This window comes from Quercus robur, chromosome 4 (assembly GCF_932294415.1).
Source record: "Quercus robur chromosome 4, dhQueRobu3.1, whole genome shotgun sequence".
NCBI classification, from domain to species: Eukaryota; Viridiplantae; Streptophyta; class Magnoliopsida; order Fagales; family Fagaceae; genus Quercus; species Quercus robur.
The window spans coordinates 68,023,361-68,037,049 of NC_065537.1; the positions used below are offsets into that span (position 1 = coordinate 68,023,361).

At 34.1% G+C, this 13,689-nt stretch overlaps 1 protein-coding gene across 1 annotated transcript; it reads right to left on the reverse strand.

Annotated features, from left to right (window-relative positions):
* Positions 1 to 904: 904 nt before the first annotated feature.
* LOC126723459 (mediator of RNA polymerase II transcription subunit 15a-like) lies at positions 905 to 11,068 on the reverse strand. The gene is made up of 9 exons (XM_050426880.1): positions 10,846 to 11,068; positions 9,471 to 10,079; positions 8,530 to 8,600; positions 7,343 to 7,417; positions 5,864 to 7,192; positions 5,524 to 5,751; positions 4,106 to 4,300; positions 3,923 to 4,011; positions 905 to 1,272 (listed from the first exon to the last, which is right to left on the reverse strand). The coding sequence occupies exons 2-9, from the start codon at positions 9,994 to 9,996 to the stop codon at positions 1,065 to 1,067; spliced, it is 2,721 nt and encodes a 906-aa protein (XP_050282837.1). The 5' UTR covers positions 9,997 to 10,079; positions 10,846 to 11,068; the 3' UTR covers positions 905 to 1,064.
* Between the last annotated feature and the right edge of the window lie 2,621 nt (positions 11,069 to 13,689).

Below are 13,689 nucleotides of genomic sequence, written 5' to 3' on the forward strand. Positions count from 1 at the left end.
TTAGTAGCTATTTTATATTTTCAAAATTCAAATATACAAACATTATATATATTATATATAAACTTGGTAAAATTTTAACACAATACTACGTTATAATACAATGTCACGTTGAGCTGAAATCAAGGGAACTTGGACCTGCATTGTATTGTTTGAAACTAGCTAAAATGAGTAATGCTTGCTACGTACACACCAAAAATTGACAACTTTTTTCACATCTATTGAGTTGGCAAAGCTTTCATGGCTTCTCATCTGAACCAACTACTGACATTATTTTTTTTAACCCACTACTAACAAATTGCCACATCAACAAGTGTCAAATTTTTAATCAAATTGTTTGTGTATGTAGACCTTTTCATAGCTAATACACCCCTTGAAGAGAAAAAAGGTGCAGAAGCCTATTGGGGACTACAGGTTTGCTATGCTGATGGTAATTGTTTGCCTAATTGGTGACAGAAAACTTTGGCATTTCATTTGCACTACAAAGTTTTAAGTTAGTGACAAAACCTTAAGCATTTCCGTCAGTCTACCAGCTTAGTATATAAGATTATACCAGCTTGGTCTGATAGGAATCATAGGCTGCATAAGTTCAAGTTTCACTTCTTCATTTTTTTTTTTTTGTAAACAAGTTCAAGTTTCACAATTTTGCTTGATTATTGATTTCAATTCTTGGAGATGCATAGCTCCACCGTCAAATACCACTGTACTTTCAAGTTTCAACCCTGAAACTATTCTACAAAAGCCTTGTAGGAGTAACTACAAGTGAGACCAGGTTGGTTTTCTTAAGTTTCAGACCAATATTCCAGAGTTACACAGCTTTGGTCAGCATACCTTCAGTACTTTGCTTTGTCTTTTAAGCTTAAAACAAAGCATTCTGTACAAGTATACACCAAGATGCTAAGCTATATTACAAAAACAATAATAAATCAACATATAAACAAATCTTTACAAGCATCCCAACTGATACAATTAGCAGACAATACTTAATTTCATCAACTCTGGCTGAACCTGCCTCAGTGCCTATCGAGAGTAATCATACAAATAGATTATATGCAAATGCAAATGATTCAAGCAGCACTGAGAAACTTCTCCCAAGTTCCGAATTTTGAGCTGAAGTTCCCTCCACCATTCTGCTGGGCATGCTCAGAGATAACTGCTCTAACACAAAAATCCCACGTCATAGCTATCTCCCCAAGCGACCAGGGTTTTAGCAGGCTTCGGAGGGACACCTTGAGCCTTGACTTCACCTTTACTGAAAGATCCTCATGGTCTTCTCTGTTAAAGCAACCAAGAATAAAAGTGTGAATACTTCAAAGAGTCTTAGTTGATCAGCTCCATCCGAATATATTTGGGTGAGAGCAAGAAAACAAATTACATGTCTTTAATGATTTGAAAAAAAAATTTGTCAAGAATAAGTTGGTGGAGAAAATAAACTGCTAATAACTTTGGGTAGGCAGAAGACAGCAGATATCCATGACGTGTGAATGTCTCTCATTTTCAAATTCTGGGAATAAGCCAAAGATTATATGCAGTTCAGAAAACACTTTAGGATAATATTAAGATCTTTACACCTTTACCAATTTCTTATTAAGATAATTCAACACTAAATATTAATCACTTTAAGGCCAATTCAACAAATGAACCATCCCCTATAGACTCTTCAAGGATTCTTTTTTTTTTTTTTTTTTTTTCCCACTTAATCAAAACCTTATCCATCTCTGGTTTTAGTAATGGATACTTCATATGATTAGACATAAATATTAGATGAGGTTTTATATCATGTTTATATTCCTATTCACCGATGGTGAAATCCTTTTTTAAGATTTCAATACATGTATGAACTATGAAAAAAAAAAAAAAAACTCACTCAAAAAATTTATAAAAGTTGGCCACTCTTTTGTTGCTCATTAACTTGGCCAAAAACCAAATTCTTACTTTGAATATACAGTTATACAGAGAATTCCAGGGTGGATCTATCATATTTTACTGAAGATGAGTATTACAAACATTTTGATTCAATCGATTGAGTTCATCAAAAAATTTAGAAAAATCAAGCTGAGCAATTCTGAGCTCGATTTCAGCCATTCAGAAAAGTTTGGATTTGCTAAAAAAAATGTAAAGAAAACTGAACAAAACTAAAACACACAGGTCAGCATAGTCAAATCAGTTTCAGATCCAGTCCAATTACATTTCTTTATGATTTCTTCTCTAAACTTCGATTTTCATTCTTTTAATTTCATTGTTAAATAGCATATAGTTTTATCTTATCACAAACTCATCTAGTTCCTTGGCATTGGCACATATTGCTGTCTGTCTGACTCTTCAGCCTAATGTATACATTCCCCAGCACATGTTACTGTTACTATAGTCTGAGCTGTGTATCCAAGAGTTAGGCCCTTTTGGATATATACCACTGTAAGTTTCTTTAAGACCTTCTTCCATCTCCCCGTGTGTGTGTGTGTTAAAAATATTTAGTATTCTCAAAAAAAAAAAAAAAAAAAAAAAAAAAAAAAAAAAAAAAAAAACTAGTAGTTGTCTTCTGCAACAATATTAAAGCTTTCACATCATTCTAACCCCATAATGAGGCAAAAGGTCAAAATAAGATACATATTGGGAGTAGCATTATTACATACACAGTCAAATTGAAGCATGTGTTTGATATAACAGAACCCTATACCATTACAAATTCAAAAACCATATTCCATGCCATAACCCTTTCAAACAATTAAATGTACTAATCTGCCCTATCCTCCACTAAAAAAATACACATCTATGTAGATCTCAACCCATATTCCCCTCAATCAATGCGTCTGTATCCTCAAAATATCATAATCTTGTGCATTGCTAGAATCCTATATATGTCATGTATCTTAAGGCAAGATTATGCCTCTGAGCTCTATCTAAAATGACACCTCATCCCCTTATAAGAACAATCCTCTTATAAGAACAAAGTAAAGGATGAAATCATGGATTCGAAACCAATTGATTATGTGTAATTTACTAACCAACATTTTTTTTTTTTGGCGGAAATTCAAGTTCTCACTTACTGGCTACCTTCGACATAGTTCTACTGCTTTACAGCTCAAACAAGACTTAATCCCAATTAAATTCAGTTGGTAGATAGTTCTACTCCTGATGCTTAGGATTATACCAATTTGATATCTGATTACAATCCAACCATCTGTTATCTACTTCATGTCATAAAAGTTTGTAATTTTTGTTAAAAAAGGAAAGTAGGAAAATACTTGACAGAAAACAGAAATTGTGAAACTTCAACGTCAGTTCATAATTATTCATCCCAAAGCATTTTTTCTATTCTCTATTGTGGGATACTAAGCATTAAACAGACGTTTTCATGTTTAGAGATGGATACAGTTTAATTTCTCATGGACGTAGGATTATAATCATATATATTGCAAGCGAATTAGTGTGGGAGAAATATGGTGCATTTACTCTGGTTCCTTCTTTATGTTATTTTTGGGTTTCTTTCTTTCTTTTTTGGGGGCCCAAGCCCAGTACCCACTTGGGGAGGGGGTTCCAAATATATTTCGTATAATAGGAATTACAAAGGGTAAGGCATGGATTGTTATATTCTCAAATTCTTTGCATATAGTTGAGCTAACAAACTTGATAAATGGTGAAAAATAGGTCTTAATTCCACCTAAAAATTAGTGAGACTAAAATAACAAAGTTCAGCCTTTAAGAGGGAGAGAGAGACTGTATCTTGCAAAATATTTGGAATAAATAAAATTGGGAACTCAGATCCAGGTCAGGCCAGTAGTCACATGGAATGAAAAAAAGACTGCTTGAAAGTTGTATGTCAAATATTGTGGATTCTGTATAGTAACAACTAGAAGGCACAATGCATATCACTTTTCCAAAATCTGCATATTCAAAATGAAAATAAAGAGACTTGTTCTCTCACCTAGCTTCCACTGGCATTTCGTCTAGGAATATTGGAGAAGTATATGGATAATTTGTAGGAACAAGCAATCTTAAGGGCTCAATTGGTGACTGCATAGCCAGAAAAAACAAAGTCAATACTAGAGATAGAAAAGTAATGCATATAGTTGATGAATAATTTGGACTGGAATGCTTGGAAACGTACCATCTGAGTTGAAAGCTGCTGTGGCTTATAGTTTGGACTGAAAGACACAGCACTGAAGGAGCACTTGACGATGGTACCTTCACTAGCAGCAGTTGCAGCTGCAGTTGGGATGGTATCTTCATCACCAAGAACTACCACAGTGTCTATCAGTTGCTGGTTTATCCCCTTAATTTCTTCAAACAGAGCATGCTTAGCCTGCAAATGGAAAACATAAGTTCTTACAGTCACATACAAGGGGTATTCTGATTCAATGGTCAAATTGTTCAAAGATGGAAGCTAATGAGGAAGACTTTCATTTTAGCTCCACACATGGTTGACTAAAGGCTCTAAGTGGCGAGTCAAAATGATTGTGTATTGGTGGCTCCCATAGTTGTGCAAGGAAGACTCCCATCATTGCTCCACTCATGGTTGAGTAAAGACACTCTATTGGTGAGCACATTAATGGTAATGCGTGGCATATAGATTGTTCAGAAAAAGGCTTCAGCTCATGGCGGGGATTCCCTAAGGTGTAACTACAAGTGGCTTGGTAGAAGACTCACATGTGAAGGAGGAATTTTTTTTTTTTTTTGGAAAATGAAGGAGAAGATTTATTAGAATATTCACGTGTAAGTGGTGTGGTAGTGTAGTTTTTTAAGTGGTAAATTCCCATATTGGATAATCATGATAAGAATGAGTGGTTAATATAATATAATTTGGCCAAAACCCATTAGTTTAAGCTTTTGGGTTAAGTGGTATTCAACATGCTATATGAAACCCTCAAAAAGAGGCTCCTCAATGTGTTAATGTTTTAACTCTCACAAACTCAAGATCCCAACAGATGGCTCTTCTGCACTACCAACCACCCACCTTGAACCTTTGACCTTGAGAATTATCACCTAAGTGACTTGACACCAAGGGTGTGCAGAGAAACAGTATATAAACATAATAATTAATGATGATGATGATGCATATCAGCTCAACTGTATTGAGGATTGAAGTTTTATTTTGTTGCTAAAAATTGCATTCATGACATCATCTGCTAAAAGACAATAATAGAAATGGGGTTATTTGGAACATGATTCCTCATTGCCTAATGTGGGGTATTTGGCGGGAGAGGAATGCTCAGATTTTTGAAGGAACTGAAGGTTCAACTCAAGACCTGAAACTAGCTTTTTTCTGTACTTTGCTTAGGTGGACAACAGCTTCGGGTGTTTTCACTTTTTAATTCCTTACCTGCTTTGCTTGATAGTTGTACTTTCATGCATCTTAGTTTTGTTTGTTTTCATGTTTACCTCAGCACACTTCCTGTGTGCTTTGGCTCTTTGTAGTTGATTATTTTCTTTCAACGAAGTTTTGTTATTTAAAAAAAAAAAAAGAAAAAAAAAAAAGACAATAATATCTTCTAGTCTTGATTGAAAACCACCAAAGCAGCTTCTTACCTCAATCCTAGGCCTTTTAGTACTAGATGTTACAGATGACTCCAACTCAGGTTTCTCCATATCAATCCATTGTTCGAAGCTATCATTTATGGGCATAGCATTTGTGCAGCGCTTCATTTTCCTTGTTCCATTAGCTGGTGGTGAACTTGATATCTGGTCGGTCATACACACTACTGCTCCAATTTCACTAACGGAAGCACTTAAGGCTTTAGATGAGATCAAGTTCACCTGAAATTGGAAGATGATGTTAATACTTCTCCATACATATCTATATTCTGTGTGTTTTGAAGAAAATGTAAAACCAAAATATTTGAGGTGGAAATTATCAATTTAAACTAACCAAATTAATTAAGCGCTGAATAGGCTGCTCAGCAACACTTGGCTCAGCAGAATTGATTTTAGACATTTTATAATTTATGCCATCCAGATTATTGGACTTCTCAAGCAATGGTGAGGCTGACATCTCAGGAGTGCATACAACAAGTGATGTGCCTGGTTCAATTGAACCAGGTCTGTGTCCAAGTCGATTCAAGGAAGAAGAAGGTATGACACTGGCAGAGGTAGAATTTGCAACATGGAAAGGAGTTTCAACTCCTGTAAGAGGTGTTGTCAAATTTTGCACATCAATATGAGGAGATTTCTGAGCTAGTTGGGGACAGGAGACTTTGGGCGAAGAAGTAGGAAATGAAGCTCCAGAATTTGAATGCTGAGAAATATACATTGAACTTTGACCACCTGATGGATGTTGCAAAAGAAGTCCTGATTTATCACTAATCCCTCGTTTAGCTCTTGTGTCCTTTACTGCAATTTCCTGATGCTGTGGTTTCTCAACACCCATCCCTAATCTTACTTTCAAGTGATTTATGTCATTCAACTGATGCTGTTGTTTCTCATGAGCCAGCAGCTCTGTAACCTGCTTTTGCTGCTGTTGCAATATTTGTTGATTCTGTTGTACCAATTGCTTCTGCATTTTGTGCTTTTGATATTCTTGCTTAGGCATTTGAGTCGGTACATCCTGATGTTCCCACTTTTGTTTCGGATGCATGTTCTTAGGTGTATTAGAACTTGATTCAAGAGGAATCACATTTGACTGTGGTTCATTCATTTGCCTTCTCGACAAAAAGCTGTTCACATTTAATTGTGGGAGAGTGCTCGCAGGACACTGCAAAGATCCCTTGGCAACGTGCTGCATTGATTTCACCGTATCTTCTTCTTGTGAAATTATCAAAAGCCCTTGTGAATTCATCATGTTTTGCTGCAAAGTTGCAGGATCTGACAAAGAAGACTTTGAATCCTGTTGCAAGCCTGTTAAGTTGTCCTGCTGCATTGCTGTTAGAAAACTCTGTGGCTTAGTAGATTGTAGTTGGGGTGTCTTTCGATCTTCATGTTGATGTACTTGAAGTGTCCGAGATTGTGGCTGTGCCAAATGCTGCACAGAATGCAGGTTAGGATGACTTTTTCCCTGCTGCATTGAAGAAACAGACTTCTCTCTAAGTGAGTGAAGGACACAAAGTATCCTCTTCTCAGCTTTATCGATCTGCCTCTCATAAGCAGATGTGATCTTGTTTTTGGGCACATTTAGGAAGCATATAATTTGATCCAACATGGACAATGTAGTCTTAATTTTCTCTGTTTGGCCCGTCTTTGGCTGTTGAGGAACAGAAGCATGCTGGAGAAATGTAAGAACAACAAACACAACACAATAAAATAAGGAATCATTATAGTGAGAAAATTTTAGATTTATGAAAAAACATGGAAAAGCTAATGTTGGTTAAAATGGAAAGAAAATTTACAAAAATGGTTCTAAGTGATAGCATACCTGCTGGAGTCTTTTAGTTAACAATTGCTGCCAACCATTAAGTTGTTTCAAAAACCTGCTCCTTAACTGTTCAACCTGCAAACTAAAATTGTTAGAGATATAATGATTCAAGGCTTCTGCTCATTGATCATGTCATGATCTGACCAGAATATGTATACTTGTAACCATCAATATATAATGATTGTATCAACAGAACAAGACAACATACTGATAGCAGCTTCTTTACTGTTGAATTCTGGCATACAGTGGAAAATACTGTAATATTAATAATATCAACACACAGAACAAGAGGAGAGAGGAGGAACAAGCATATTGGGGATATAATCCTCAACCATAACAGTCATGAAAGAAAAGGAAACGTGCATGCTGTGGCAATCAAGAGTTTTGCAAGGAAAGAATCTGAAAGTTACAATTCTATTGTGACTCGCAAGGCAGAACAACTTATATTTTGTAGGTGTCTACGTCTTCACATGTATGATTACTTAGTTATGGTAATGATTTTGGAATCCGTATTAAGTTTTCATAACTACATTGAGAATTGTCCACTAAATATAGAAATCTTGGAAGTTTTCAAGAGGTTCTCATTATTGTTGTCCAATACACAGAATTTTAAACTTTCTCAATATTTCCAGAATTTAATTGATGCAGGCCAGAGCAGTCTTTTACTTCCAAAATGTCATCATACCCCTGGTGGGTGCATTGGCTTCCCATGCACTCATTTCATGAGTTTGCACTAACATTAATGAATTTGTATCATACTTTTTGCTTCTAAAAAAAACAAAGTGAATAGTTATCTTCTGTCATGGTGATGAATCCATAGTTTCTTTCTCGCATGTTGTTCAATAATGCCATGTTAAGCACCTCTCCTTATTAATAGGAAAGAATTGTTCCATAAATGAAGTATATTCATTGTTTATCTAATAACATCTCCAACCTATAATCCTGAGTTCCAATTGACATTTGGGTATCCATGATAGATTTTCTCTAGTTTCATAGCATGGGTACTAACATATGAGAACTTCTATGGTCTTGGAACATAGTATAAACCAATTAACCAAACTTTTGGCGAAAATTTGTGACCATATGAATTTTACTCGTAGTTAACTCGTGTTAAGGCACACAGATGCTTCTGAAATAAGGATCAAGATGTAAGAAATCTGCATACAGGGAAAAAAAAATTATATTACCCTCTGATAAGTGTCCTCTTGCAAATCACTTATATTTGCAAACCTTTTCCCAGATGTCGAATATATTGCTCCTATAATGAAATATAGAGAAAATTTCATTCATCTGTCTACTTAAAAGTAAATCTAATAAAATGAAAGGTAAAAAACAACATTACTGATGTATGCATAAAATCAACTGCTCTGAAATAAATTCCATTTAGAGGTAAAAAAATCCAAAAGAGAGCATTTTCTATTTGTACAAAATCTCAATAAGAAACTATCTTACATTAAAATCTAGCTTCCATGAAAATTTTAGCAATATTTGTGTCAACAAAAGCTAATTTTTCATGGTTTTTATTTTGACCATATGAAGATTACGATTTATGCACTAACACTTCCTAGAACCTGGCAAGCACAACCATGAAGATTCAGTAGTTTATTAGACAAGCAGTTTAGAATTTTATAATTATAATTATCTGTGATAACCATGATGATTGAGAAACATGAGACTAGTAATCAATAACTAAGCTACAATTATATAGAGTAAAAAAATATTTCAAATTTTCTAAAATGAACTGAAATCCAAACAATGCCAGAAATGTGGGAGGAAATCAGCCTGCTTCAGCCAATGAAGTTACACAAAGGAGGCACTTAGGCTTTTATGTAAGGATAGGGAAGGAATTGCTTCCTAAATCTATGATTAATCAACTATCATCACTACATAAAATAAGTGGATCCAACAGTTCAACAATTCAGTGCAAATGTAATTCGGGAACTGTTATGTATTTAGTATAACAAACTGTCATAACAAGAGAACGAAAAAAGAACATAAGGATACATAAGAATATGCAGGTACGTATTATAACATAAAATAGTTGATGAAATGTCTGAATGGAAAATTTTTCTTTTCTAATATTGAATTTGAACAATTATTTCCTGCCCAATTATGTGCTTTAGCATACCCAATGTCTGAAAATTTCCCATCATAACTTGTGATGGATTTGGAGGTTGTTGCATCTGTTTTTGCTGTGATTGAGATATCAGTTGCCTCTGTGGAAGCTTTGGTTCTGATTGTTGCCCTTGAGTCAGCACTAAAGCCGAATCTGTCTGCTGTGTTTGCCTCTCCATTGCATCCATAGTTTGCAGCATACTAGAGTTACCACATTGTTTCGCACGTAGCTGCTGGCACGGCTGTAGTGAAGGGAAATTACTTTGTCGAGACAACTGCTGCTGATGTGTGTTTGACTGATTGTTTTGCTGATTCTGTGCTATACTAGTAGCAGCCAGATTTGAGTTCTTTAACTGTTGTTGCTGATGTGATGCCAATGATGGCTGTGATTTATTAACAGGAGCATGTTGTGTTTGTTGTGGTTGATTCAAAACCAGATTAGGATGATTCAAAACCAGATGAGGATGCTGTGAAAACACTTGACACGAAGACTTCTGGCTCTGTGGATGATCAGAACCTACAGACGATTTTGTTTGCATGATATATAGCTTGGAATACTGCAGTTAATTGGTGTGTATGAGGATTTTCCTTGGCGGCGAATTTGGAAACTTGAAGGTACAATCTGAGATTTTAAATTGTAATTACTTTCGTTAAGAATCTTGCAGAAACTTATCTTTGAATTTATTTTGCACGCACCCAATGGATCTTGAACCCACAATCTCCACCGGAGTGTGTAAATATAAAATGAACCTAACTAATTACATAAATGGGAATTACAATTGAAATGACAGAGAATCAAGGAAACCTATAATTTAATGAGTATTGCATAGATCAAACAATGATCTAGCGAAATTCGACTTCAATTGAACTCCAAGACTTTCACATATTAAATTATAAGATGAATCATTGTCGCCAACAACGTCTAACTCAACTGGGGTGGGTTCAAGACCCATTAGATGCATGTATAACTTACCAATTAAAAAAGAAAACTACGATTCTCTCTCGCCGATGGGCTCTAACTCAAATAGGTGGATTCAAAATCCATTGAGTGCGTATATAACTTACCAATTAGGTAAAAAAAAAAAAAAAAAAAAAAAAAAAACTATGACTCTCTCATGCCAGTTAGCTCTAACTCAAATGGGTATGTTCAAAATTCATTGGGTACGTGTGTAACTTACCAATTTAAAATAAAATTTAAAAAAAAAATCATATATGAATCTCTCCCCAAGTGTATAGCAGTAGCACCCAGCAGGTATTCATGCACACGATTAACAAAAGAATTCACTAATTTTTCCTACCAAATTCAAAACCAAGCACATAATAAAGAAATAAAGAAGAAAAGAAAAGAAAAGAAACACACGTAAACACAGAGATAGATGTACAGTTACCTGTATCAGTGTGAGAACGTTAAAAAATGGAGTGCTAGCTTTGGCTATGGAGTTGTTGCTTGAGGCACAAGGAAACTGTTATACTGTGATAAGAGTTCTACAGAGAGATGAACATATATATATAGCCGCTAGTGTGAAAAGACACCTGTTTGGTAACAGGTTTAAATATGGAAGGTGGGGCCTACTGAGTTGGCATTGCCTTTTTCAGTCCCTATGTCTGAGCTGTGCATGAAACTTCAACGGTTCGCGTATATTTCAATCCATATGTTTGGTTTCTACCTTTTCAGTCAAAAAAAATCCACATGTTTGGCGGCGCTGGAGAAAAATTAATATAGAAGAAGAAAATATAAAAGTTAGGGTAAAATACTTGTGGGGTCCAATAATTGATGGGCCAGGCCCACTTGCTGATGGAGAGTTCAAACGCCTAAGTTGAAAAAGGTCATGGCCCGAGCTCAAGAATAATAAGGCCCAATTGGCCCGGAGAAGCAGCCGAGGACAGTGCAGTCCTCGGCTGACCCAAAGATCCACCAAGAAGAGGGGCAAAACGGTAAAGGGACATGTTTGAAGGGAAATCTAAAATATCTAGGAAAAGCTGCCTTTACCATCTTCCCATGCATATCTCTGCGCCTAACAGAGCCTTATCCTTTAACTTTATTAACCACTCCCAACAACTTTGGGTTGGGGTTCACAGGACAAGTATCAGTCTTGGAAATGTCGACCCTACACGTGGACGAAGGAAAATGAATGCAGACTAGTATAAAAGAAAAAATAAGTAATATAGAGGGGGGTTTTCTCAAAAAAAAAAAAAAAAAGTAATATAGAGGGGGGACTGGCCAAAGAAAAGGGAGGCTCCCAGTCTACCTCCAGAGAAAAGGCTCCAAGGGTGAAAGCGCTTAAATCACATATGAACACCACCAGAACCACCACTGGGTAACTAAGGCCTAGCCTTTCGAATCCACTCTCTACAAATGATATTGTTAGGGCCCATTCACGTGCGAACCCAACTCTACTGCGGTTCGCCGCGAAACGTGTCCCTACAATACTATTTTATTATCTAAACTTATTAAAAATCTGTTTTTAATTTATAAACTTTAAGAATTTCATTTTTTGCCTCTAAATTATTAAAAATGTTTTATTTATGTTTTTAAAATTTATTAAAAATTTATTTTTTTGTCTCTAAACTATTAAAAAAGAATTTTTTTTCATCTCTATTTTTGTTTCTAAATTATTGAAAAAACTATTTATAAAGTTTAGGAATGAAAAAAGAACTTTTTAAAGTTTAAAGATGAAAAACAAATTTTTGTTAAAGTTTAAGGATCAAAATAATATTTTACCCTAAAAGTTATGGAAGTTCAAATTATAATTGAATAGAAGTGAGAATAATTTGCTAGTATTAAATTAATTCTAAATTAGAGCTTAATTTCTTTATTTAGAAAAAATAATATAAGGGTAAACTACGTATTTGATTCTTATTCTTTATACTATATTTTAATCTGATTTCTAACTTTTTAATTGTGTCAATTTGGTCCTAACCTTTCAATATTGTATCAATTTAATTCATGCAATTATCTTTTGGATAGAAATTGATGACGTAGCAAACAATAAAAATAAAAAATTAGGTTATTGCCACATCAATGGAAAATCGGAAACTAATTTTTTATTTTAACCATTAGTTACATTAACAATTTTCATCCAAAAAATAACGGCAAGAACTAAATTGACACTATACTGAAAGATTATGGACTAAGTTGACACAATTGAAAGGTTAGAGACTAAATTGAAATATGATGTAAATAATAGAGACCAAAATTTTAATTTACTCATAATATAATTATATAGAGATTTTATTATCCAAATTTTGGATTTTTAGAGAAAAATAAATTAAAAGAAAATCAACCTATCAAATGGTCTGGATATATTACTGCTAGGCGCTCACCTTTAACGGATAGTCAGCACAAGTTCTAATGAGATGAGGGAATAAGGGCTGAGATTTAAGTTTCCAGAAGAGAGCCACATACACACTTAAATTAAGTTAGAGTAAGATTTATATCTCATATTTTTTAAAAATAAAAAATGATATGGACATATAATTTTTATTTTTAATTTTACAAAAAGTACAATTATAATTAAAGTTTAAGTTGCTTTATGTGTGTTTGATTATCTCAACAGGTAAAGTTTTATATTCTCAAATAAGAAATTTGGGTTAAAACTATACTAAAATCTTATAACTATCTTGATCTGATGATAAACAACAATTATTGTAAGGCGAATGACGTAGGTGGAAATTCTATCTATCTAAAGAAAAAAAAAATTGCTTTTCCATTCTCACATCCTTCCTCTTTTATCAAATATATAAAATTATGTAAAATGTTATATATTCTCAATCTCCTTTGATATCCTTCCTTCCAAACCGTAGCAAAAGATAACAATAATTTTTTTTTTTATCAGAAAAATCTATTCTTCTTTTTTTTTTTCCCTCATGATATTTTATCTTATCCATCATTCCCATCCATCTAATTTTCTATCTCGTCTATTAAACAATGTCTTAAATTTTTAATTATATAATGAATCTATGATCAAGTGATAATTTATCCTGTAACTATTAAATATATCATCAAATAATTTATATATATATATATATATATATAACCAATTGTCACATAATAAATTCAATGAATTTTTCTTCAACCAAATATGGAAAAATTTGGAAGAAAATTATCTTTGTTACCATAAACTCAAGAGTAAGGAGTGTATTTTTTAGGTCACTCAAAAAAAAAAAAAAAAAAAATTAGGGATGTATTGGGATTGACACTGCACCAAGATAAACAAACCACAGTTCATAAC

Coding starts and splice junctions, on each gene's coding strand:
- LOC126723459 (XM_050426880.1), bottom strand. CDS start 9,996: ATGCAAACAAAATCGTCTGTAGGTTCTGATCATCCACAGAGCCAGAAG. Junction 5,752..5,863: donor TTCAGCGCTTAATTAATTTG/GTTAGTTTAAAT, acceptor TTCCAATTTCAG/GTGAACTTGATCTCATCTAA. Junction 1,273..3,922: donor GAAATGCCAGTGGAAGCTAG/GTGAGAGAACAA, acceptor TTGCTTTAACAG/AGAAGACCATGAGGATCTTT.